This window comes from Nelumbo lutea, chromosome 3 (assembly GCF_056320005.1).
Source record: "Nelumbo lutea isolate HS-2025 chromosome 3, American lotus-T2T, whole genome shotgun sequence".
Classification (NCBI taxonomy): domain Eukaryota; kingdom Viridiplantae; phylum Streptophyta; class Magnoliopsida; order Proteales; family Nelumbonaceae; genus Nelumbo; species Nelumbo lutea.
Genome location: NC_142686.1, coordinates 115,029,536 through 115,056,687, shown reverse-complemented (window position 1 = coordinate 115,056,687; position 27,152 = coordinate 115,029,536). Strand labels below are relative to the sequence as shown.

Genomic DNA, 27,152 nt, shown 5'->3' with positions numbered 1-27,152 from the left:
TAGGTATTAGCTCTTGATGTAAAATCAGGAACATGATTCAGTTAGAGCAAAGTCCATTCAAACAGTCATCATAGCCTTGCATTGAAAATATTTTTCCATGAAATAAAACATAGAACTATAGAATATTTCTTGTCATTTGACTGCTCCTGTTGGCCTGCTGATAAAGATTAAATATATTCATTTTGCTAATTAAACTTATTTAATTTGAAAAAAGATATAGAAAAATTATGTTTTACAAGAATATAAATATTTATTGGTTTTGTAAATGTATTTTCGAAACAAGTATATTCCTGACCAAGGACGGTGGAGATTCTGCCCTCACTACCCATAGTGTCACGGTACGATTCAATTTGGGCGGCTTTCGTGTAAGATACGCAGACCACCTCTATTGGAATTAATGCATGTTAGTAGATCTCCCATTTTATTCCCACTCCAGCGGTTCTAATAGATTTGCTCTTACACGAGGGCTGTCATACGGAATTACGTCCTCTGCCAATTTTAACGACGTGTGCGTTAACTGGCCGTTTTCCTGCTGCATCCTCTATAATCTCCCTTAATTTCGTCGGAAGTCGGAACCGAGTTGTGGAGGGCAGCCCCTTGAGTTGAGATCTGCTCGCTCCGATCGCCGTTAACTGCTTTCTTTCTCCGCCTTCATGTAAGAGCATATTTTCATTCGCACTTTCTTTCATTTTTTTTTTTTCCTTCTGATCTGCCGCTTTTATGGCCTTTTTTCTCCATTATTTGAATCCTTTGGTTGCGAATCCTGCTTAGATCTGATCTGCTTTTCAAGACCTATTAGGTTCATATGTGCTTTTTAGAGAACACATAATCTGGTTTTTCTTGTTTTATTTGCGAAATTGAGGTTCGATTTCGCTTGATTCGGTTTGTTTCTCCTGTTATAATTGAAACTGTTGCATGATCAAGCCGATCCCCATTTTGTTGCACGGTATTGGTACCTTGCTGCTTGATTTATGTCCACGTAGTTTGGTTTTGTGACCTTCGGTTATTTAAATTAAATTTCATGCGGGACTTCATCTATTCGCCTCTTTTCTGGATGACAAAGTGCTTGTTTTTTTTTATTGTTCTTGGATTTCGGCTCTGAGATTCGATATTGTTTCTTTTATTATTATTTTCGTTTAAGTATATAGGGTTGAGATACATATTTGATCGTTATGATTGGATTTTTATGGTTGTAATGTTTTTCCTTCCGATTGCCTAATACCTGTACGTGAGATGTTATCGTGTCCTCGACTCTGGATCCTGTAGATGTGTTGTAAGAATTTGTTGCTTTGTTGTAATGGAGGAGGCTTCTTGTTTGTGTTAATATAGTTGATTTTCGGGTTACATGCATTACCTTTTAGAGGCTATTGTGATTTTCCCTTTGGAAAGATAAGATTGCTGTATAAATTTGATCAATTATACACTATGCGAGATGGAGAACTAGATAAGCTAGTATGTTACTCTAAACTATACTTGCGGGTCACATTCTTGTTTGATTTTATTGCAAAAGATAGAGTAGTATAGTAATGTTGCAAGCAGCAACCCATTCGAGTTTCTTTTCCTGTTATCTCAGGATGAAAAAAAAATCGTAGTCTATCTTTACTCTTTCATTTTTCATTAGATGTATACATTGAAAGCTTTACAAATTGGTTAGATGAGCACACGATTCTCCTTCCTACAAAGGATCTTTGAGCAGCGTGGTTTCCATAAGGTGTGGTGTGGTTGAAATCACATGGTTCGAGCCACATCACTCCATAAGGTACTCTACAATGTGGTGTGGATGTATTGTTAACAAAATTTTAAATAATATATTCCGGTTACATTACATTATCCAATCCACCGTGGTTGGACTAATCCAATAGATTTTGGCTTGGAAAATAAATTGTGATATTTTTTGTTTCAAAACCATCCATTGATGATTTCAAAACACACCACACCTCTAAAAGAATTCCTAATGGAATGTGGCATGTTTCAGAATATAACAAACTACAGAATATTCACAATACAGAATACCCCCTAAAACTATTCAGTTACAGATAATATTTTCTTATGAGGTAGCGAACATTGTGTTTTCTTAGGGGTGCAACATGGGTGGGTTGGACTGGTTTTAAGTCAACCAGGCCCAACAGGACTTAGGTTGGTCATTCAGTCTTGGGTTATGATGAAGAAAGATTTGGCCCGACCTCACAGTTATGCGACACGTGGCAAAGGCAACAGCTCGGCACAAAAGCAAGCGTAAGGCGCGTGCACCAAGGGGAGAAACCAGCGGTCCGAACTCACCCTTGGCCCCAAACCAGAAAGTAATCCGAACTGGCCTGCCTTTTAATAGTTCGGGACATACTTCGCCGAACTGGCCTGCCTTGTAACAGTTCGGGACATACTTCGCCGAACTGGCCTGCCTTGTAACAGTTCGGGATACACCTCGCCGAACTGGCCTGCCTTGTAACAGCTCGGGATACCCCTCGCCGAACTAACCTTCCCTGTACATACCTCTGAACTCAAGACTTTGCCTCGTTCACCACTCCACCACATCACCTTCAGGGCACCAAAACCAAACAAACCGTACTATGCCTGACATCGAGGAAGTCCGTACCCGAGGGCGCCGCACCTGACTGACTTGGGATCTGACGCTTGACGACCGCACTCTAAACGGCCACCTGCCACCGCCTCCTGACACCGCCATCTCTAGTTAGAGAGACGATTAAGCAGTGACAGTTCTGTCCCAGCAGTAAGGACGACGCCTGAGTTGACAGACGCAAAGGTAATCATACCCGACCTGACAAGGGCCTCGGAGCGAGTGTGCGAAGTGATTATAAAAGCCCCTTGCCCCCAACAAACAAGGTATGTGAACTTTGCGCTATCTGGTCTACACTTTGCCTTTGAGAGATTACTGACTTGAGCTTCGGAGTTATTACACTGGGTTCCCCCCGGAGTTCTCCCATCTTTCTCGTTTCAGGCTCCCTAACGCTCCAGCTCAGAGGCGAATTCGTGACAGCTAAGACCGGTCGGATTGCACTCCGTCAATTGGCCCGTCTGTGGGAAACGCTTCTAAAAGCCTCCCTCTAAATCTCTTTTACCTACCCTTCTTTCAAAAACTCCAACACCCACTCCAACACCAAAATGGCCTCCTCTAGTAGTGTCGGACGTGAAACCGAAACAACCACTACCGGAGAACAACTTCATGTTTCGGCGGTGTGCATTAGGCAGTTCACCATCCCCCTTTCAGTGGATGGGATCCCAAGTTTGAATGTGCCACAGGCGGTGGCACCTCTGAACACTCCTTCGTTGAACATTCCTCTTCCACTCCCCATCGAAACCTTCACGGAACCAACTGCTGTCCCACTAGCAGCCCGCCAAAACCAGCTAGATGATCTGATGCAATGCATGCGGGCAATGCAGGCCCAAATGCAGCAATTCCAGCAGCACCAACTTCAGCAACACCCGGTGTTGCACCACCTCTCCCAACACCATTATCAACAACAGTTCCCTCAGCTACCCTTGAACCAACCACTGCTCCCCGGCACCCTGTTTCAAAGCCGGTCAAGGTCTCCCCTCAAGGTGGACGACCTCACCAAGGAGAGGCTTCCCGACCACAGAACCCACCTAACAGTCAGGCCTCATCCCCGGGCCGAAAGCAAAGAAAGATCACCCCCGCCTTGCAGCTCGCGGGTGGGTCAAGAACCTCGCCAACAAAGTCACCTCGACGCTCCAAGCCCGAGTTCCCACTCACGGAGAACCGCTTCAGCGCCTTAGCAGTAGGCCAGCATTCCGGGCCCATCGAGCTCGGCAACACGGAGACAAGCAGCGCTAGCACCAGGCCCACTCAAAGAAGGCGCCGACAAAGTCGCCGAACTGCTACCCACGTGCTACCCGAGCTCAGAGGCAAGGAAGAAACGAGCTTGGGCGAGGTAAAAACCGTCCCCATTCTCTCAAGTCCTTCCCCCCTTTCAACAGAACTTTTGGCAGTCCCCTTGCCTAGAGATTTCAAACTCCCTTCTCTAGACAAGTACGATGGGTCCTTTGACCCCAACGACCACGTCGGCGCGTTTCAGTCGCAAATGCACCTCGCTAGGGCAAGCGAGTCGTGCATGTGTGTGGCCTTCACCACCACCTTTAGAGGGGTGGTCCGCACCTAGTACCGGAACCTAGCTTCCGGGTCAATAAGAAGCTGGCCCCAGTTCGTGCAGATCTTCACTGCGCACTTTGTTACTAGCAAAAGGTGTCCCAAAACCGAGGAAAGTATCTTCGGGGTAATCCAAAGAGAGGGAGAACCCATCCGGAGCTACATCAAACGGTTCAATGAAGCATGTTTGCAGATCCCTCGGTTAGACCCTGCGGTACAACTCACCGTGGCCAAAAGAGGGGTGACGCACAAAGAGTTCAAATGGCACATGGTGGCCAGCCAGCCAGCGACCGTGGCCGACTTCCTCAAGCTCGCGGACATGCTTATGAGAACTGAGGAAGAGATCAACTAGAGAAACGAAGGCGGGGTTGAAAAAAGAAAAAGAGAAGGCGAGCCCTCCAACCCTGGCGACAGAAGAGGCCAGAACCGAGAGGCGAAACCAAGCTAGCCGTCTCGAGCTCCCTTAGCAGTTCGGACGGATTACACGCCATTGAATACAAGGCGGACCGAGATCCTTATGACGATCAAGGACGCCCCTTACGTAAAGTGGCCACCTCGCCTGAAGAGCAACCCCAACGAGAGGAACAAGAATTTATACTGTAGTTTTCATAAAGATCACGATCATAGCACCGAGCAATGTAATAATCTCCGCGACGAGATAGAAGGACTCATCCGTCGCGGGTACTTAAGAAATTTTGTACATTATGACAATAGTAATAAAACAGGTCGGCAAGGGGAACACGGGAAGGATGTCCCCGAGCCGAGCAACAGTCTGGCCGAAGCCTTGCAGCGACCTCCCCCAGAAGAAAGGCCAGTCCGGGGAACCATCCACGTGATAATGGGCGGTTCGGTGGTGGTAGGATGCACTTCGGCGACAGCAAGGACGTCAGTTCGCGAAGCAGCCCGAGAGGAGCAGAACCCTCCCAAGAGGCCGAAGAAGGAAGAACCAATATTTTTTACAAAAGACGACGCGCGAGGTGTTCACTACCCCCACAACGACACGCTCGTCATAAAGCTAAGGATCAGCGACTTCGAAGTCCGGCGCATACTGGTAGACTCGGGCAGTTCGGCGGACATCCTATTCAAATCGACGTTCGACCAATTGCAGTTGTAGAAAAGCGATTTGAAACCCGCTCACACTCCTCTGGTAGGCTTCAGCGGAGAGGAAGTCAGGCCCTTGGGAAAAATAACAGTACATGTGGAAGTCGGCACATGGCTATGCACGGTAAGACTCAACCACGATTTCCTGGTGGTTGCGACCCCCTCCCCATACAACGCCATAATAGGGCGACCAATTACGCATATTCTGCGTGCGGTGGTCTCCACCTATTATTTGGCAATGAAGTTCCCCACGGACTTCGGTGTGGGGGTAGCGCGGGGCGACCAACTTGAGTCCCGCAAATGCTATGTTGCCGCCCTAAAGGGAAAAACCAAGGCAGCCGACGATCTCGAACTAGAGCGACTTGGGGAGCAAGGCGAGGAACGAGCTTCGCCCACTAAGAAAACAGTCACAGTCCCGGCCTCGGCTACAGATCCGACGCGAACACTACAGATCGGTGCCTCCGTCAACGAGCCTTTGCGAATTGAACTGGTGAGTTTCTTACTCCAAAATTTAGATATTTTTGCATGGTCCGCGGCAGATATGCCCAGTATTGACCTTGGCCTTATAACTCACAAGCTTAACACTGACCCTGTAGTCAGACCCATTAGACAGAAGAAACACAACTTAGCCCCGGAGCGTTGGAGGGCGGTCGACGAAGAAGTCGAGAAGCTCCTCGCAGCGGACTTCATAAGGGAAGTTCATTACCCGAGCTGGGTAGCCAACCCAGTGCTGGTGAAAAAAGCCAACGGCAAGTGGCACATGTGCGTCGACTACACCGACCTGAAACGAGCTTGCCCAAAAGACTACTTCCCCCTGCCCCGAATTGACCGCCTAGTGGACGCGACCTCGGGACACGAGCTGCTAAGCTTCCTGGACGCCTACTCAAGCTACAACCAGATCAAGATGGACCAGTCCGACCAAGAAAAAAACCAGCTTCATTACTGAGTCCGGCCTGTACTGTTACAAGGTCATGCCCTTCGGGCTAAAGGATGCTGGTGCGACCTTTCAAAGACTTGTAAATAAACTTTTTCGGCCTTTAATTGGCACGAAAATCGAATGTTATGTAGATGACATGGTCGTCATAACACAGTTTTCGCGAGAATTAATAAAAGACTTGGGTTATGTCTTTCAAATTCTGTGTCAATATAACATGAGACTAAACCCAAACAAGTGTGTCTTCGGTGTCACCTCGGGTAAGTTTCTAGGGTACATTGTCAACCGACGCGGTATTGAGGCCAACCCGGACAAAATAAAGGCCATCCTTGATATGATACCACCTCGGAAAGTAAAAGAAGTTCAAAGCTAAACGGCAGCATAGTCGCTCTGAGCCGCTTCATGTCCAAGTCGGCAGACCGCTGCCTGCCTTTCTTTAAGGCAATCAAAGACAAAGGGTTCGAATGGACCCGAGATTGCCAGCTCGCGTTTGACGAGCTAAAGACTTACCTCGCCACCGTACCAACCTTAGCCAGACCCGAGGAGGGCGAGGTCTTAGAACTGTACCTCTCGGCGAGCGACGAGGTGGTCAGTTCGGTATTAGTAAAACAAATAGACCGGGTCCAGCGGCCCGTCTATTATGTTAGTAAAATTCTGCAGGGAGCAGAGACGAGGTACCCGTAGATAGAGAAAATAGCCTACGCACTGGTGATATCAACTCGGAAACTCTGCCCGTACTTCCAAGCTCACACAGTCGTCGTCTTAACAGACAAACCCCTAAGGCAAGTCTTGTTGAAGCCCGAGGTCTCCGATAGGCTGACGAAGTGGGCCATCGAACTCAGCGAGTACGATCTCCAGTACAAACCGCAGACCGCAATTAAAGCCCAAGCTTTGGCAGATTTTATCGCCGAGTGCACTTTCAGCCACGAAGCCCAACAAGTTGAGTCTGAGGTCCCCAGTTTGGGCGAACCCGGAACTCTCGAGCCAATAGAGTCTGAACCCCGTGAAGTAGCAGCCAATGTGGCATCTCTCCTAGTCAGGCGAAACGCGAACTGGGACGAGGAGCCCTGGATCCTTCACGTAGATGGTTCCTCGAACCAGCAAGGCAGCGGGGCTGGAATAGTCTTATGCAGCCCGGGCGACACAAAATTGGAATACGCACTATGCTTTGAATTCACGACATCTAACAACAAGGCAGAATACGAAGCACTGATAGCCGGGCTGAACTTAGCGCAAAAGGTAAGAGCAAAGCACTTGGTCATCTGCAGCGATTCCCAGCTCGTGGTCAACCAAGTCACGGGCGAGTATGAAGCACGCGAGCTCTCTATGATTGCATACTTGGCAAAAGTAAAAGAGGCCCTGCTCAACTTCCAGTCACACTTCATCAGGCAAATCCCGAGGTTAGAGAACACTGAGGCCGACGCTCTGTCCCGGCTAGCCAGCACAAGTCACAACAACATGAGAACCGTGTACATAGAGAATTTACCTCGGCCTAGTATTCTCGGGGGGGCAGAGGAGGTCGCTCCTGTCCTCGAAGCAGAGCCGAGCTGGATTGACCCACTCGCGAGCTTCTTGATAGACGGAACCCTCCTTGCAAAACGCAATGCGGCCAAGAGGGTGCAGCGCCAAGCAACCAAATACTTCATAATTGACAAACGGTTGTACCGACAGTCCTACACGCTCCCCTACTTGCGTTGCCTGCGACCTGCCGAAGCCGAGTTTGTACTCCGCGACACTCATGAAGGCCTATGCGGCGGACACCTGGGTGGCAGAGCACTCGCCCAAAAAGCACTTCGACAAGGATACTACTGGCCAACGATGAAGGCAGAAGCAGTCAAGCTCGTCAGAAAATGTGACAAATGCCAGAAGCACGCCAATATCCACCATCAGCCTGTTTTCGACCTCAAATACCTCGCCAGCTCGTGGCCCTTTGCACAATGGGGCATCGACCTCCTGGGGCCATTCCCGCCAGCAACAGGAGGGAGAAAATTCCTGGTTGTGGCAGTGGATTATTTCACGAAGTGGATAGAAGCCGAACCCCTGGCAACTGTTACGGCCCGAAACATACAGAACTTCTTTTGGAAGAACATATTATGTCGTTTCGGGTTACCTCGAGTACTAATCTCCGAAAACGGCAAGCAGTTCGAGGATATCAAGTTCCAAGAGTGGTGCCAGAACATGGGGATTCGGCAGAACTTCACATCAGTCGTGCACCCGCAGGCAAATGGTCAGACGGAAGTAATGAACAGAGCCATCCTGCGCGGACAGAAAGCACGTCTAGATCGAGCTAAGGGATTGTGGGCCGAAGAGCTACCAAGTGTCTTATGGGCTCACCGAACTACAGAGAAAATCGCCACGGGAGAAACCCCCTTCAACCTCACCTACGGCACCGAAGCAGTGATCCTGACGGAAATCGAAGTACCAACATTGCAACTAGAAACATACGATGATCGGACAAATGAGGATGAGTTACGTACCAACCTTGACCTACTGGACGAGGTAAGGGACCTCGCGCACATCCGGACAGCGGCCTACCAGTAGCAGGTAGCTCGCTATGCTAGAGCAAAGCAACGAAGCTTCCGAGTTGGCGACCTGGTCCTTCGTAAGATCATGGTGCCCGAACCCGGCGTGGGCAAACTTGGACCAAACTGGGAAGGGCCCTATAAAGTAAAGAGAGCGCTCGGGGGGGCATACGAGCTCGAAACCTTAGAAGGCAAACAAGTACCTCGAACGTGGAACATTGTGAACTTAAGGCAATACTACCTATAAACCGCCAAGCGAAGTGGACGAAATCGCTATAAGGTCCTAAGGGCCATGATGCAGAGCCAAGTGGAACCTCGGCGTAAGCAAGCAAAGAAAAGTCGGGCATATTATCAGCTCGGCAAAAAATCAGTTCGCGACAAAAGCTTTAGCGCCGAAACAGGTCGCGTAAGTACAATAACCCGGACAAGAAACAGTGGCATATTATCAGTTCGACAAAGAATCAGTTCGGGAAAAAGAACACTTAGGCAAAAAGATTGTCTATTCCGTTGCAAAAACAGGAGTACATTGGCCATCAGAAGGCACTTCCAAAAAAAAAAAAACTTTTACATGCCCAGAGCTACTTCTTTGCCATTAGAAGGCACTTCAACAGCACCCGAAGGCCCCACCTCTCCTTCAGAATCCGACTCGCCATCGACAGCATTGGCCATCTCCTGAGTTATACACGAAGTGGAGATGGCACTAACATCGAGGTCGGGGTACGTGTTCTGGATCATCCACCGGCTCAGCTTAAACCCTCTTCTGTAAGAATCCACCATTAGATCGTCAAAATGCAGAGAGGCAATATAGTCTTCAACGGCCTTCTTCTTGGCGTCTTCAATGCCTTGGGAAAAAATCTGCGTTTTTTCCCTGATGTCCTCTTGAAGATATTCGACTTGATGCTGCAAGTCCAACTTTAAGTCCGCCATGTGCTTGACGACTACCCCCATGGCCTCGGCATCACGCTGAGACATCGCCTGCCTGGCCATGGCGACGCGAGCAGCTTCTTCAGCAGCATAAGCGGCCGCCTCAGCAGCTTGGGTTTTCGCCTCGGCGGCACAGAAAGCCTCTTCAGCAGCATGGGCGGCAGCCTCAGCAGCTCGCGCCTGTCGCGAACTCCTCTCCACTTGGGCTGCTAAGGCGTGAATAGAAGAATTCACCTACCAAAAGAAACAAGTGAGCAACAACAGCAAAAGCGATAGAAAATGAAGGCAGACAAAATCTGACTTACCACCATAGCATGTGTTACTGTGCGGCAGGCGACCTGATTCAAAGGAAGATCGGTCCACGCCGCGATCTCCTCGGGGAAAGTAGCCTCCCTACTCTTCTGAAGAGCGTAGTTCGGCGTCAACACGCTCCTGAACTCCCCTTGAGCTCCCGAGCCCGAGGGCCCAACTCGCGTATGAGCGGACCCGGAGTGAGTAGGAGCACCCTTGTGAGTAGTCTCAGTGTAGGGCACCCCGACCGCTTCATGCATCGGTGGAGTCACCTCGGTCTCCCTGGGCAGATCCTCCGGCGTGTGGCCTGGAACTTGAGGTTCCTCATCCGGGGGCAGCTCGGCACGAGTTTGCTTAGCGACCCGCTTCCTCCTCTTCCTGCCTTGGAACAGGTGCCCCCCACGAGTTCTCTCTGCATCCATCACACCTGCAGAAACGAGTTCGACATCAGAAAAAATGAAGGAACAAAGCAAACAAGAAACCGCAGAACTGGAAACCTACCCGAACTCAGGCCGGCCACAATAAGCTTGGCCTCTGTCAAGTACTGATGTCACTTTAAACCTTGCCGTGCCCATTGCCGGAGGCCCTTCACCGTCTCTTTGTCGAGAGTGACACCAGAATCAGGAGCAGCCTCACCCCACCCGGTCTGAAAGGGCCATCCTTGTGCACTTCGCACACCGAAGTAGTGCCGCTTCCATGCCAGGACCTTATTAGGAAGATCGTGCAGAAGCTTAAAGCCCGGGCGAGGAGAAGGTAATACACCCGTCTTCCCCTAGGAAGAGAACTCACTTGTCTCTTGAGCATCAAGATGGAGGAGAATATCTCCAAGTCTAAAGGGAAATTCTGTTCGCAAAAAAGGGAGACAGTCCCCACTAGGTTCTGAATAGAGTTCGGATGAAGCTGGCCAATGGTAACACCGAAGTGGTTTATAACTTCGACGAGAAGAGGGTGGAAAGGCAGTCGCAACCCCGCAGCGAGCTGCTCTCGAAAAATCACGATCTCATCAGGACCGTGTTCCCAAGGAAAGCTACCCGACGGAATGAAATATGTATACCCCCCAGGCAGATTGTAAGACATAAGTATAGATTGGAGCCCCTCGGGCGTCATGGTTGAGGGACCAAACCTGTCTAGCATCCGACCTCGGCGAGAGGTTGACGCCAAACTACCCAAAGCGGCTCGACCTACGGGTTCATAGTCATCAAGTTCCACCTCAGGATCACTAAGGCAGTCGGGGAATACGACACGGTTTGTAGAACCTACATCAGTCCTATCTGAAGAGTCGTCTGAGCTATCGAAGCTAGACATCGAGGAAAAGAGGTGGATTCAGGAAGGTACTCACCGGAAAATTTTGAAGGCTCCAGAGACAGGAACAAGCCAAAAACCTTGAAGGCTAAGTAACCAGCCTAGACGCGAGCTGAAAAGTTGGACGCGAGCTCAAGAGACGAACCGCAAAAATGACAAATCGACTGGGGTCCCCCACTATTTATAGCTACAGTAACCAAGAACCGACAGTGCAGATCAAAGACAATCCGACGGCCCGCATTCGCGTCGACTGCACGTCCCCTGAGATCGAGACGTGATTAGCGCACATCTTTCTGAAAAGAGCGAAACGTCAACGCACGTCTTTTTGAAACCGACGTCGCGCCGGCGCACGTCTTTCTGAAACTGATAACACGCCGCACGTCTCCCTGCAACTGACAACCGCCAGCGCACATCCCTTCAGAACGGCAGTGGCGTGCTTTTTTCAAATTTAAATGACCCGCTGTCACGTCCCAGCGGCGCGAATTTTTGAAACTTAAACGTGCGTTGTCACGTCCGTCAACATTTATGAGCAATAGGCATGTTTCCCGCCTTCTCGGACACCCCAGAAAACCAAAGAACTCTGGCAAAAGCAACTCGCATAGTCAAGATTCGAAGAACGGGACAAACCCACCTACCACCTCGCAAAACTCCCCGCACCAGGGCAAGACCCTTGGCGCGAGGAGTGGGGGGCAATTGATGAAGGAAGATTTGGCCCGACCTCACAGTTATGCGACACGTGGCAAAGGCAACAGCTCGGCATAAAAGCAAGCCTAAGGCGCGGGCACCAAGGGGAGAAACCAGCGGTCCGAACTCACCCTTGGCCCCAAACCAGAAAGTAATTCGAACTGGCCTGCCTTGTAACAGTTCGGGACATACTTCGCCGAACTAGCCTGCCTTGTAACAGCTCAGGATACCCCTCGTCGAACTGACCTTCCCTATACATACCTCTGAACTCAAGACTTCGCCTTGCTCACCACTCCACCACATCACCTTCAGGGCACCAAAACCAAACAAACCGTACTATGCCTGACACCGAGGAAGTTCGTACCCGAGGGCACCGCACCTGACTGACTTGGGATCTGACGCTTGACGGCCGCACTCTAAACGACCACCTGCCACCGCCTCCTGACACCGCCATCTCTAGTTAGAGAGACGGTTAAACAGTTACGGTTCTGTCCCAACAGTAAGGATGATGCCCGAGTTGACAGATGCAAAGGTAATCTTACCCGACCTGACAAGGGCCTCGGAGCGAGTGCGCGAAGTGATTATAAAAGCCCCCTGCCCCCAACAAACAAGGTATGTTAACTTTGCGCTATCTGGTCTACACTTTGCCTTTGAGAGATTACTGACTTGAGCTTCGGAGTTATTACACTGGGTTCCCCCCGGAGTTCTCCCATCTTTCTCGTTTCAGGCTCCCCGACGCTCCAGCTCAGAGGCGAATTCATGACAGCTAAGATCGGCCGGATTGCACTCCATCAGGTTACTTAAGGGCTAGGCTTTGGGTCTAGCTCAGAAAATGAAAACAGCAAAAGTTGGGCCTGGCCCCAGTCCAAGTACTGAAAATCCAAGCTCAGCTTGTGTAAAATTGGGTTGGGTCAGTCTAGGCACAGGTTGGGCCCACCCAAGTTCAGTGATTTAAAAGGTGTGCTTCGGTGCATTATGCACCTCGCCCCAGGTCCTAGGTGCAACCCATTCAGAAGGCACACGCCTGGTGTGCCTTTAGAAAATTTAATGCTTTTTCCTTTTTTTTTTTAGTCTACTGGGTTGGGGGCTCTACTCCCGGACCCCCGTGCTACGCCCCTCGAGGCCAGCGCAAACAAGTCCATGTTAGGGTCTTAAATATCTTCTTAAAAGCAATTAAAAACTATAAAAGCATTTTTTTTGTGTGAAAACTCAGAATTTAGGACCCTAACATGGACTTGTTTGGGCTTGCCTCGAGGGGTGTGGCACAAAGGCGGCTCATAGAATTAGGAATGTAATATGTCAGATTAGCTACTTGATTTAATTGAGAAAAAAGAGATTGTGGGTTTTATATGCTTGAAAATGTTTTATATGTTTGCTTTCATTTTTAAATTCTCATTTGAATATGCTTTACATATTATGTTTATTTATTTTAATGTTAGATAATATGTTTTTTAAACATTTGTTTTAAAATTTAAGTTTATATTTTTATTAATATTATGTTTTATAATTTTTTTTTTATTTTTTTGGATTTTATTTTTATTTTTAGCTTTTTTTTTTTTTAAATTGTGTGCCTTGCCTCAATAAGGCGCTTGCCATGCCTTGCTCCTTTTTTGCGCCATTCGCTTTTAAAACACTGCCCAAGTTGCACCACTAGTTTAAAACAGTTGTAAGGCTAGCTTTGCTGTATGGAGTAGTGTTGCGCAGTGAAGAAACAACATGCCCAGAAAATGAATGTGGCAGAAATGTGAATGCTAAGATGGATGAGTGGAAAATTGTAAAGGATAGGATTACGAATAAAGTTATCTATAGGAACCTAGAAGTAGCTCCAATGGGTGATAAAATGAGAGAGAGTAGACTAAGGGTTTGTTCGTTTGCTTTGAAGTCTGACATCTGAAAGTGCAATAATTACATTAAGAAGTGTATTGGTATTGGTGAACTTTTCTTTCCTCTGAACTTTCAATGCAAAGAATGTTGTTCTGAATTATGAATTTTGAAAATGATCAAATATCCATTTTGACCCCATACATGAGAGTTTTTGTTTGTCTTTTTGGGGCATTATTGGAAAACAACAAGTTGTATGATTGCACTTTAAGAGATAAGAGATAAGAGGAAACGAACAACCAATTTTCTCTTGAAGTTAAAAAATTCCTCTTTAGAGATAAGAGTTGAGAGGAAACGAACAGGCCCTAAGATGGTTTGGCCATGTGCATAGAAGACCACCAACATTGCTAGTTAGAAGAAGTGGCTTGTTACACATTGAAGGTGCTAGAAGAGCTTGGGGTAGACCAAAAAAGACAAGTTTAGGTAGAAGTGGTAAGAAATGATTTCAGGCCAAGTTTGGGAGTGCTTAAATGTAAGTGCTTACTCGAAAAGCACTTATTTTGGGTTGGTACCTACCACGCCAATAAGCACTTATGGCATTTGGGAAATCAGCCCAGAATGAGTGCTTATTCTGACAATAAGTGTTTATTCGAGAAACCCAAAATTCGGGCTTATTTCTAAGTGCTTATTCAATAAGCGCTTATTTCCTTTTTGGCCTGGCTTGGCATGCCATATCATTTTGAAAATACCTATACTATCCTCAATTGATATAAGTTTTTTCACCAAATGCTCATGAGCACTTATTTTTAGGGAAAATTCCAGATTAATACCCTGTACTTTAGGGGTAGTCTCAGTTTAGTACCCAAACTTCAAAATGTGCCACTGCAGTACCGAACTCTCATAAACTGTCAATTTAGTCCCTACCGTTAGCAATCCGTCAGTTATCGGTATCACGTGATGACATGTGAGACTTAAAACTTTTTAAAATGTCAAAACTACTCTTCAAAAGAAGACACTGTTCATTGTCTTGTACATTGAGACTGATCCAGAAGAGGGACGTACAGCTGCATTGGTGCTTGATTCTCTCCATTTAGTACAGAACAATAATGAAATTTCAAATATGCCATTTGCATATTCTCTAGAGAACAAAATGGTGAAACAGTAAAGTTACTGGTGGGAGTATATAAATGAAAAAAGAAAGTTCAGAGATGAATGTTCAATTTAAATGGATTAAGAGAGATGCCAATAGCTTGGCTGATGCTTTGGCTAAGCAAGGGGTGGGAAGAAACAACTTGTTCTGGGCTATGCTGTAATGTTTTCTTCTCTGGGAGTCGGAGCTAAGAGAGTTTGTCTCTCCTCTCCTCGTATTTGCTTATTTATTTTTTAACCAAATCCATTCAGTTATTGATAAAAAAAAGTTACTGTCCATTGTCTTCTTCACAGAGAACAGAAAAGTACTGTGAGACTTTTGTCTCTATTAGTAATGAAACTTTGATCATATTTCACTCTCTTAGTATTAATGTGGAAACTCTAATCATTTTTTATGGTCATATTGAAGACTTCCGTCTCTGTACCGTCTCTGTATTGATTTCCCAATTAGATTATGTCAGCCATCCTTTTTACTTTTTTAGGAACCTAATGAGCGGATGAAGAGTTGAATGAGTCGTATGTTCATATCTGCCCTCATTATTCTGTCAATAGAAATCAACAATTGTCTTAAGACCACTGTATGCCATATAAAAAATATTCGAAGTCACTTTTTTTCTCTCTATCCTGTGTTCTGAACCTAATCACAACTGAATGAAGATTCAAAGGAAAATAGAACCCCAAAATGAGATAGCAAGAGCAAGAGTGATAGACCATAAAAGAGATACTTCTTTGATGAGTTTTTTAATTTTTTTGGATTTTCATATTCTGTGTTGGAATTATTGTTCTGGAATTATTGTACTGAAATTAGACTACCCCTAAAGTATAACGTACTAATCTGGAATTTTCCCTTATTTTTAAGCATTTCTTTGTCGAATAAGCACTCCCAAACTTGGCCTAAGCACTAATAATTTAACAGTGGATATGGTTTTAAAGAGAACAGATTAGTGAAACCGGATTCATATAGCCGACCCCATATAGTTGGGATAAGGCATGGGTGATGATGATGATGATTTAGTATTTTTTTTGGTAAAAATGCTTTTCTTACTTGGTTGAAGTTTTCAATTTCTGACATTTTGAAAAGTAAGATTCTAATATAATTATTAAATTTTCAGAGATAATAAATGTGACATTTTGAAAAGTAAGATTCTATCCATTGAAAAATGTTTTTTTTTCCCTTATAAATGTGTCATACTTCTTGAATGAATTTCTAACTTGCAAACTGTAGAACCATCAGACACAAAGATGGGGCTGTCTTTCACCAAGCTTTTTAGTCGGCTCTTTGCCAAGAAAGAGATGCGCATTCTTATGGTGGGTCTTGATGCTGCGGGTAAGACCACCATTTTGTACAAGCTCAAGTTGGGGGAGATTGTCACAACAATTCCAACCATTGGTATGCTTTTGACCCTATAACATAAATGATTTCAAGAGTGGCTTTTTTTCCTGTATGTTTTTAAGGGAATGTTCTGCCTGGATGTCAATGTAATGTGTAGAAGCATGTCCTACATTGGTTTGGTGAATTCAACTTTTAGTTTGGGGGTTCAACTGCTCATTCATTCATGTTTATTTATATTTCAACCATGGGAATGCAAATTTGAGATTTTGAGTTTCTTGCAAGATGTACATTTAGAAAATTTAGAGAAAATAGTTATTTTTTTCTTTTGTTAGAAGATATAAAAAATCATGTTCTAGGTTAAGAATGTATACATTTCCCTAAACCTAATTTTGTTCACCCCCTTGAATCAACACTTCAAGCCTATGTAACAGATTTTTATGCATTGTTGTTCTGCTAGATAGGCACTAGATCACCACTATTCCTAAGTTATATTAAGCTTATTTTATTTTCACTCTTAAGTCAAACTAATGAACCTTTTATGGTCAGGGTTTAATGTGGAGACTGTGGAATATAAGAACATTAGCTTCACCGTTTGGGATGTAGGTGGTCAGGACAAGGTATGTATGGTTATATTAAGCTAAATTATATATAAAATTTGACTCTCCTGATTTAAGGATGATGTTGAAATCTTGGGTTGTAAATTTACACCTCAAGTAGGAAAATGTTTAGTCTCCTTATGGTTGTAAAGATCAACTGAAATTGCCCCAACTTTGACATTTGGATTATTGTTGTCCGGATTTTTCAATTTTCTGAACTATTCTGGTTCACCTGAATTGTGGGCGATCATCATGATTTATTTATGCATGGTTAGTTATTTTTGTCTTGGGAAACCATGCTTATGGACGATCTAGTGCTGATAAAATGTTTTACCATCATCACTTTGAGCTAGATCAAATTAAACCACCTCATATTCCATTGTTTCTTTAGCTATACAAGAAATTGCTATCCATGTTGTGGTTGACATATCAAGACACCCTGATGATGATTGTGATTGATTACACATGCACATGTAGTTATAGGAGGATACTGGTGTATGAACAGTCTTGATCTGGATGGAGACTAGACTACAATTAACATAATCATAAGTTTTCTAAATTGTCTTTTAACCTATCTTTTTTTATGGTAAAAGAATAATTTCATTAAAAGGAAAAAACCCATATAATCTTGGTAACACCTGAACACATAACGAAAGCAAGGAGATGATTAAAACATATCATCAAATTACAAAATTGCATTCCTATAACTTCCCCAAATCAAACCCCTGAGGCCTCTTTATCGACTTTGTCAAATTCTGAAAAAACAGAGGTTACAGAGGTAAGTGAAGTCAGTTTAGGAGATGGCTATGGACGGGTTTGTGGCTGCAGGATGATGGAGGAGAATGCTGAAGGTTGAAGCCAAGGAGTTTCTGCTTGAGGAGTGGTGAGCTTGAAGATTAGGGAAGGTAAGAAGGCCACAATGCTATTGCAAGGTATGGAAGTGATTAAATGGTTCAGGGAGTATGTGAATGAAGCATGTCTCAAAGGTAAACACAGAAACATGAAGGATATGAGTACTCAAGAAGGGAAGAGGTATGTTGTAGAATGCAGAAGAAACAGTGAAGGGGGTTATTTAGCTTTTTCTGAATATTTCGGGAAAGGAAGGAGGCAACTACTCTGCTTTCCTGAGGGAAGACTGACTTGGATGGAAGAAAATCAATGGAATACTGGAAGAGTTTATCCAACACCTGGAAACCTTGCGTATGGATCTATTGAAGGAGAATGGAAAAACCAACAAACTTTCAAGAAGGGAAGAGGTATGTTGTAGAATGCAGAAGAAACAGTGAAGGGAGTTATTTAGCTTTTTCTGAATATTTCGGGAAAGGAAGGAGGCAACTACTCTGCTTTCCTGAGGGAAGACTGACTTGGATGGAAGAAAATCAATGGAATACTGGAAGAGTTTATCCAACACCTGGAAACCTTGCGTATGGATCTATTGAAGGAGAATGGAAAAACCAACAAACTTTCAACTGAAGATGAAGACCAGGTCCAAGAGCTACTAGCCCTGGCAAAAAGTAATGGACAGAACAGGTTGGCTGGCTATTCCAGGAGAGAAGAGTGGGAAGATAAATATGTGGTTCAAGTTAATAATCCGGTTAGCAACTGGAGGAGAATTGCAGACCTGCTCATATTACAGCTGAAGTTAAAAGGGATGTTTATTCTAACACCTTTTGAGAACAGTAAAGCGGTGCTTGATCTGAGTTAAGATAAATTAGAGCTCTCAGCTATAAGTTTTCAATCTGAATATGGTGCGATTACAATCTCTAAGTGGAATCCTTCATCTAACTCTAAAGAGTTCTTCACTGAGGACGGGGTGGTGGTACGAATTCTAGGTTTGCCCTTTCATTTGTGGAAACAGGAAGTGGTTGCATCTATTTCACTTTTACGTGGTGGTAATCTTGCTAGAGCCTTTTGGGGGGACCTTCGATCAGCAGCTCATCTATTAAATGGTGTGAAACCAGAAGACATACCCAGGAAAGTGGAGATAAATGTGGAAGTCTGCTTCTACTCAGTTTGGCTGGCCTCCTCCATAGAAGCTACATTGTGGAGGGAGGCTCGCAAGGAAGGGGATGAGAAGGTAGAAGAAGAGGCTCTATGTGGAACAACAAGATTGGCAATCTCGAAGGTTGATAGATCTTTCACCGATTTGGGTAAGCAAAAACTGGAGACTAAAAGAGCAGGGGCAGATGGGTGGTCAACTACATGGAGTGCTAGCTATCAGAAGGGATGGCAGTAAATCTTATGCTCAGATGGTTAAAGGCAGCAAGAACAATGACTTAAAAGGCGTGCTACAAAGGCAACTCATAAAATCAAGAATGCAATATGTTTTACATCACATTAACTACTTGAAGCAATGCAATTAAGGAAAAAAGAGATTATGGGTTTTACATGCTTGAAAGTGCTTTATATGTTTGCTTTTATTTTTAAATTTTCATTTGAATACACTTTACATGTTATATTTATGTATTTTAATTTTAGATAATAGGTTTTTTAAATCATTTATTTTAAAATTTAAGTTTATATTTTTATTAACGTTATGTTTAATATTTTTTAATTTTTTTGCATTTTTTTTGGAAAATTCTGACTTTTTTTTAGCTTTTTTTTTGGTAATTTTGCGCCTTTCTTAAAAAGGTGCGCGCCTCACCTTGCGCCTTAGGCGCAAATTGGCCCTTGCACTTTTTTTGCGCCTTGCGCTTTTAAAGCACTGGGCAAGAATGATGTTTTAAATTCTAGTTATGAAGGGAGATTAAAGGTTCCAGACCAGTTCGAACCAAAAAAGGGTGAACCTGAGTCGGGTGTCCTGGGCATTGAGTGTGAAGTTGTAATGTCTCACGTGCCATTGCAAGTAAGCATGCATGGGCCTCTAAAAATTGTTGGGCCTGCTAAAGAAACCAAGGGTGAGCCGTGTTCTCAACTTAAGTCGGCCCAAACCAAGTTAAATAAAGGGGGCACATGACTCACTTAAGTTACACGTGATTGGAAAGGTGGAGGCTCCAATTTTTTTCTTCTTCGAGCTCCTTCTCTCATGTCTGTGCGCGAGATGCCAGGTTCGGCCACTTCGTCACAACAATGGGTTCCGACCAAGAAGGTAAACCATCTCTCCCCGGATAGGCGGAATCCCAGAAGCATAAAATGGCGGGGTCTAGACCTTGTTGAAGACAGTGATTACTTAGATGAAGAAGGTAGCGGTGCTGAAGACGTGACTGATACAGAGAGTTTGGGAAGTCTTGACCTGCAAGAAAACCTAGACATGCTATAGGAAGGAAGTTTCAACACAAAGATTCTTTATCTAGAAGGAAGCTCTCAAGAGGAAGACGCAGAAGTGAGGAGGATTGAAAGTACAACTTCGGAAGCTGGGCTTATCACACCCCCTTTTCATGAGGGAGCAACTCCAACCTCTCAGACCATAAACGGGCACATGACTCTCTGATGATCTGTGAAGATAGGCTAGGAAGGAAGGAAAAGGAACAGGCTTCTCCGGTGGTAAGAATAGACAGAGGTGAAACATTAACTTTAACCACTTCATTGCAACTTCCAACTAAAGGGATGGACAGGGCACTACCAGTAATGTCTGGTTTGCTCATCTTTCTCCTACTCTGCAATCAGGTATGGGTGTCCATTCGGTTTTTGCTACTGATCCGTGTGTTCAGTCTGTTGTAGATACTCTAATATCCCACCTTGAAGGAGCAGATTTGGTGTCTAAAGGAAGTGGTGAAGCTGATGGTGGCAATCATGAACTTAAGGAGAAGGAAGAGTCAGTTCCTTGTGAGGGTGTGGGGGAGGAGGTGGAGAGAATTTGGAAGCTGATTTGTACGGAAGTTGTGGCAACCAGAATGAAGGAAGGCTACTTGGAAGTGAATCATCAAAAAAAGGGTCTGCCTAGTGAGGAAGGAGAGAGTGGTGAAATAGAAGATGTTGAGGGGACAGAATTGAATCCTAAAATAGGAAGTTATTATCAAGAGGTTGACCTAGGGGTGGGGAATGACATAGTTAAAACTTACCATGGGAAACCTAAGGAGGAAAAAGAGAAGAAACAGGAGTATAAGAAGAAAAGAACTAAGGTGCAAAGGCTAATATCTGACATTGAGGCTGATCTTGAGCTTAGCGGAAGGGGAGAGAGGAGGAAAAGCTCTAGGTAAGGAGCCGAGTTCAGGAGGGACTATATTGCAAGTATATCCATGAGAATTATTAGTTGGAATGTGAGAGGATTGGGAAGTGCTAGGAAAAGGAGGGTAATAAAGGATCTATTAACAAGGGAGAAGCCTGATATTGTGATGGTGCAAGAGACGAAGCTCTCTGAGCTAGATGGAAGGTGGATAAGAAGCTTTTGGAGGACTAAGGGTGCTTGTTGGTCCTCGGCTCCATCTTGGGGAGCCTTTGGAGGAATTGTCACCGTCTAGAAGAATGAGGTAGTGGAAGCGGTGGAGGAGCTAGTAGGTAGATACTCTGTCTCCATTAAATTCAAGAATGTGGAGGATGGATTTTGTTGGGTGCTTACCAATGTGTATGGCCCTAATACCTATAGAGAAATGAATGATTTGTGGGAGGAATTGTGCGCAATTTGAGGTTTATGGCATGGCCTTGGTGTTTGGGAGGGGATTTTAATGTCACAAGATACTTAGAGGAATCTAGTAATAATGTATAGTCAATCACAACAAGCATGAAGAAATTTAACGGATTTATAGAAGATTGTGAGTTAAAAGAAATTCCATTAATGCAAGCTAGATTCACCTGGTCCAATTTTCAAGATAATCCTCTCTGTTCAAAGCTGGATAGGTTTCTATTCAATCTAGAATGGGAAAAACTATTGGGGAAATCTGGTTTCTAGAGCCTTGCCTAGGGTTACATCAGACCATTGCCCCATCAAGATCGGTGTGGAATCTCTAATTAGTGGACCAAAACCATTTTGATTTGAGAATATGTGGTTAACTCATATGGAATTTGGAAACGTAGTGAAGGATTGTTGGAACGAGGAGTTAAGGGAAATAAAGTGGAAAGGAATCAAATTCCATCAGAAGCTGAAGAGACTGAGGGTCAAGTTGAAGGAGTGGAATAAAGATCATTTTGGTAGGGTAGAGGAACAAAAGCTGAACTTATTCACACAAATTGAAAAGCTGGATGAGAGGTAAGCCTAAGGATTGTTGAGTTGGCAGGATAGAGAATCAAGAATGCAATTGAAAAAGGATCTAGAAGAGGTTTTACTCAGAGAAGAGATTTGTTGGAGGCGAAGTCAAGGCATGAGTGGATTAATGAGGGAGATGGGAATACTAGATTCTTTCATGAGGTGGCAAATGGTAGGAGGAAGAACTTAGTGGATAGATTAGAGGTAGAAGGGCAAGTAATTACCAATCAGGAGGAGATAGCTAAGCTGAACTTATTCACACAAATTGAAAAGCTGGATGAGAGGAAAGCCCAAGGATTGTTGAGTGGGCAGGATAGAGAATCAAGAAGGCAATTGAAAAAGGATCTAGAAGAGGTTCTACTCAGAGAAGAGATTTGTTGGAGGCGAAGTCAAGGCATGAGTGAATTAATGAGGGAGATGGGAATACTAGACTGTTTCATGAGTTGGCAAATGGTAGGAGGAAAAACTTAGTGGATAGATTAGAGGTAGAAGGGCAAGTAATTACCAATCAGGAGGAGATAGCTAGGACCTTTGTAGACCATTTTAAAGATGTCTTTAGAAGGGCATTGAATGAGAGGGTGCCTATAGAAGGATTGGAACATTGAAGAAGAGGAGATCAGGAGGGCAGTGTTCATGATGGATAGATCTAAAGCACCAGACCGAATGGTTTTACTATGGCTTTCTACCAAGATTGTTGGGTCATTTTGAAAGAGAATTTATGTGACGCTGTTAAGGATTTCGTCGAGAATCATATAGTAAGCCCGGGAGTCAATGCCACCTTTTTGGCCTTAGTCCCTAAGAAACCAGATACTATTGAACCTAAGGATTACAGGCCAATTAGTTTGGTAAATAGCACTTACAAAATCTTGGCTAAGGTGTTGTCTTTGAGACTGAAAGTAGTTCTCCCATCCTTAATAAGCCAAGCCCAAGGGGCATTTGTTCAAGGGAGACAAATAATAGATCAGATCCTAATTGCTAGTGAATGTGTGGAGGATATGAGGAGATCGAAAAGAAGAGGCTTTGTTTGTAAGTTAGATTTTGAGAAGGCCGATGACTTGGTGGACTGGCACTTCTTGGTACAAGTAATGAGAAATTGTGGCTTCGGGAATAAGTGGTGCAGTTGGATTTTTGGATGTGTGAATTCATGCCATTACTCTCTTCCCAACTTGTAGAGGTATCAGGCAAGGGGACCCTTTATCACCCTTCCTCTTCACTCTAATAGCAGAGGTGCTTAGTAGAATGATCTCAAAGGTTGACAGAGAAGAAGTGATTAAAGGGTGGAGGATAGGTAGGGATGGTATTCCGGTCACCCATCTCCAATTTGCAGATGATATTTTGATTTTCCGTGAAGGGGACGATATTGAGAAAGTGAGAAATCCTAAGGATCTGGTTGTGTAGCTGGGGTTAACTTGGAGGACAGTCAGGTGGAGGCTATAGCAAGAAGCTTTAGGGTGTTCTATCTCGTCATGGCCTATGACCTACTTGGGGTTTCCGTTAGGGGCAAACCCTAGGGAATGTAGTTTTTGGTGTCTAGTGTTGGAGAGGTTTCAAAAGAAGTTGACTTCTTGGAGGAAACACTATATTTCTTTGGGGGGGGGGGAATCACATTGATTCCTATCTGTGTTTAGGATACCACCTAGGAAAACTAAGAAGCTAGAGAAGGTGATGAGAGATTTCCTCTAGGAGCTGGGAGAAGGTAAGAAGGATCACTTGGTAAAATTGGAGGCGGTATGCCAGAATAAAGGGGAGGGGGGGATTGGGGTTAGGCAAAGTTTTGCTCCTTTACGAATAATCCATTAACACCGAATTGGGATTTTGGGTTTCGTAGAGGTCTAAGGGAAGAGGAAATTGTGTCCCTAACAAATCTGCTAAGCCTACTTGATACAGTGTGTTTGGACCCTTCTGAACCCGATAAACGGATCTGGACACCCAAGCCAAATGGATCATTCTCTTGCACTTCTTTCTTTAAATCCATTTCTTTCACCTTCTTGGTGTATCCTTTGCAAGTCACATGGTGAGGGCTGTAACCATTTACTAATTACCTGTTCATTTACTGCAGAGTTATGGGAGTGGCTCTTCTCATTGTTTGGGTGCAGGTTGGCTAGGCCTGCGGATGCAAGCTTGATTTTTTTATCCTGCTTTCTTCCCTTGGCAGCACAGAAGAGGAAGAATTATGTGGAGGTGTGCAGGAGCAGTGCTGATCTGGTCCGTGTGGGAAGAAAGGAATACCAGAACCTTCCAAGAGGAGGAGAGAAACTTAGATAAGATGAAGGACTGCATTCTAAATAGGGTGATCTTATGGCTAAAATCACTGGGCCTATTCCATAATTTCCCATTTAATGATATTTGGAGGAATTGGTTAGCAGTGGCTAATTGTTCATCTAGAAAGACTAAGGTGAGTTTGACTAGGGAACCCCCTCCTGAAAATTTTTTGAAGCTGAACTTCGATGGAAGTAGTTGCCATCCAAGGAGTACAGCTAGCTGTGCAGATAGGTGTGGAACATCTGATAATAGAAGGGGACTCCAAGGTGGTAGTGGGATGGCTACAAAACCCGGACTCTATAGTGTGTTGTTTTAAGAATGAAATTAAAAAATTCAACTGCCTGACAAGGAGCTTGACAGTGAGAATACAATGGGTGGGGAGATCTGCAAATTCTATGGCTGATGGTCTTGCAAAGCAAGGGGTAAACAGGGAAAGCTTATATTGGGCTCAATTGTAGATTGAATCTGTTTCCTGTTTTCTGTTTTCTTTTGTCTTTCTTCCTGCTGTTAGGAGAGGATGCAGCTCGTGCCTCTCCATGGGAAAGCTTGTAATTGCTTTAATTCTCTACTAATGAAACTAATCTCTTTACTTGTCAAAAAAAAAAAAATCTGGAAAAACAAGACCAATCTTACACAGCTTTGCCAATGGCTGCCACCAGCATCTCCATCCTAACTTCGATCTTGCAATAACATCACTATTGGAATAAATTTTCCAACATATTCCTCATTGAAGCCCTTCTTCTTCCTTTGCTCAGCCCTTGACAGCCAAGGTTGCAACTTAATCCTTGCCTCCATCCTCCCCCCCTCCAGTTTCTGGCCTTTGAACTTTCCCACTTTACTACTCCTCTGCTATGCCTTCTTCCCACCCTTCCCATTCCTCCCACACCTCCCCCCCTTCCCCCCGCAACTTTCTTATTATATTCTTCCTACCTCCTTTCAAATTGTTCAATTGCCTTTCTAACCACCTTCTCCCTACCCAGCAAGAATAAACCAAGTGATTTTCCAACCTTCACATGTCTATCCACCAGGTGCTCAACTTCCACTCTCCTCACACCCGGGTGCTCCCTAACTGCTGGATATTTATTTGGATGGTGTTCTACTGGTTAGAGATTCCTTCATCAGCATTTAACATTTTCATAAGCGAGATGTACTTGGACTGTTTGGCCTTTCATCATACAAGGAAATTGACGTTCCCAACTGACATTTATAGGGACAAGTTTATGGTCCCCGTTTTCCATGTTCTTTCTATTTGATCCTGATTAATTTATTATTTAATGTTGTCAAAGTAAAACCTGTTGGTTGTTCTGCTTGATGGCTTTAAGTAAAACCTTTCACTATTTGTCAAATTCCACATGACTAGAATTGTTTTCTGCTTGGCTAATTTGGTTAGAAGTCCTAAATTTGTGCATTGTTTCCTTGTGGGAGAATTTCAGATCCGTCCCTTGTGGAGGCATTACTTCCAAAACACACAAGGTCTTATCTTTGTCGTAGACAGCAATGATCGAGATCGTGTTGTTGAGGCTAGGGATGAGCTGCACAGGATGTTGAATGAGGTAAGAGAAGGCATTCTGTAATGTTCAATTAGCAACTTATGCCAATTTGATTATCAATTGTATTCGCCCTCTTTCCGTAAATTTTCTTTGAACTTAAATATGCCACTGGGTACTGTGGCAGGATGAATTGAGGGATGCTGTTTTGCTTGTATTTGCAAATAAGCAAGATCTTCCAAATGCAATGAATGCTGCTGAGATTACTGATAAACTTGGCCTTCATTCCCTCCGCCAACGCCACTGGTAGATCAACTTACATGCACACTATTATTATCGATTACCCAAATTTGATAGAGATCCTCTCAATCCCAAACTGAGTAATACTTTTTTATCACCGTCTCTTGTACAGGTATATCCAGAGCACATGCGCCACTTCCGGAGAAGGGTTGTACGAAGGACTGGACTGGCTCTCCAACAACATTGCTAACAAGGTATGCATCTTCCAGTGACAGTACATAGATCGACTTTCACGAGAGGACATTTTTATTCACTTGCTCGTGTTTTTTCAAACTCTTTATGTTTTCCTTCTTTTCTTTTGCAGGCATAGATGGTGTTTTCTTTTATGATGGTTTTTGAGCTGCAATCAGTGTCAGAGTTAGAGATGCTATTTGATGTCCTTTATTTTTTTTTACCCATTTTTCTTTTTATCTTTTTGTGAGAGAAGAGCTATTGTTATTTGTTATCTCATAATACGTTCATTTTTTTTTATGATTATAGATACTGAAATTTGTTTATATGAACCATATGATTATTTATGGTTGTTCTGTTTCCTATTAAATAAGGTCGTAGAGTCTTGGACCAAAGTCACCCATCAAAGAATTTGTGCCTTGACGAGTTCACACAAGTTTGGCCAGGATAAGCTTGCCTTTAAATAGTTCAACTCAATAGATCTGCTTTGCATATATACTGAGTGTGACCGAAATCAGGGTTCAAAGTATCCACATGCACATTTCAGTTCTACGAGGACAATGAATCAATTGCACGTCATTCTTCAGATGTTTCTCCTCAGTGATGGCAAAATCCTCCACTGCACCACGTCAAAGTCAACATAGACGGTGCTTGGCGCCTAGTCTCTTGCAGCTGTTGTAGTAGTCATCTTAGATGATGGTGATAAATGTCATTGTTGGCAGAAGCCGAGGCCCTTGCAATTTTAGAGGGCCTAAGGCTTTCTCAAAATCAAAGTATGACCATGAACTGTATTATTCTGGAGAGTGGTTTTGGCAGGATCACACCATTTGTGTTGAATGCAGGAGACTCGTTCCATGGTTTCTCTCCTTTTTTCTTCTGCGTACGTCTTACTCATGTAATAAGGTAGCCCATGGGCATGCTCAACATTCTATCTTGCATGATCGCTCCATAACCTGGTCTGGTCCGTCTATGGTGCTATCCTAGATGTAATTTTTCTTGATGAATGGTTTAAAATATCCACAACCACAAA

At 44.3% G+C, this 27,152-nt stretch overlaps 1 protein-coding gene across 2 annotated transcripts; it reads left to right on the top strand.

Moving 5' to 3' along the window:
* The first annotated feature begins 275 nt into the window (after window positions 1–275).
* On the top strand, window positions 276–26,492 carry LOC148867817 (ADP-ribosylation factor). Of its 2 annotated transcripts, none has more exons than XM_088975840.1 (7): window positions 276–655; window positions 16,086–16,241; window positions 16,731–16,801; window positions 25,598–25,717; window positions 25,839–25,957; window positions 26,064–26,145; window positions 26,256–26,492. In XM_088975840.1, the coding sequence occupies exons 2-7, from the start codon at window positions 16,094–16,096 to the stop codon at window positions 26,259–26,261; spliced, it is 546 nt and encodes a 181-aa protein (XP_088831966.1). In that variant the 5' UTR covers window positions 276–655; window positions 16,086–16,093; the 3' UTR covers window positions 26,262–26,492. The 2 variants fall into 2 exon arrangements, with proteins under 2 accessions (XP_088831966.1, XP_088831967.1); XM_088975841.1 differs by having other exon boundaries at window positions 16,077–16,241.
* The last annotated feature ends 660 nt before the right edge of the window (window positions 26,493–27,152 follow it).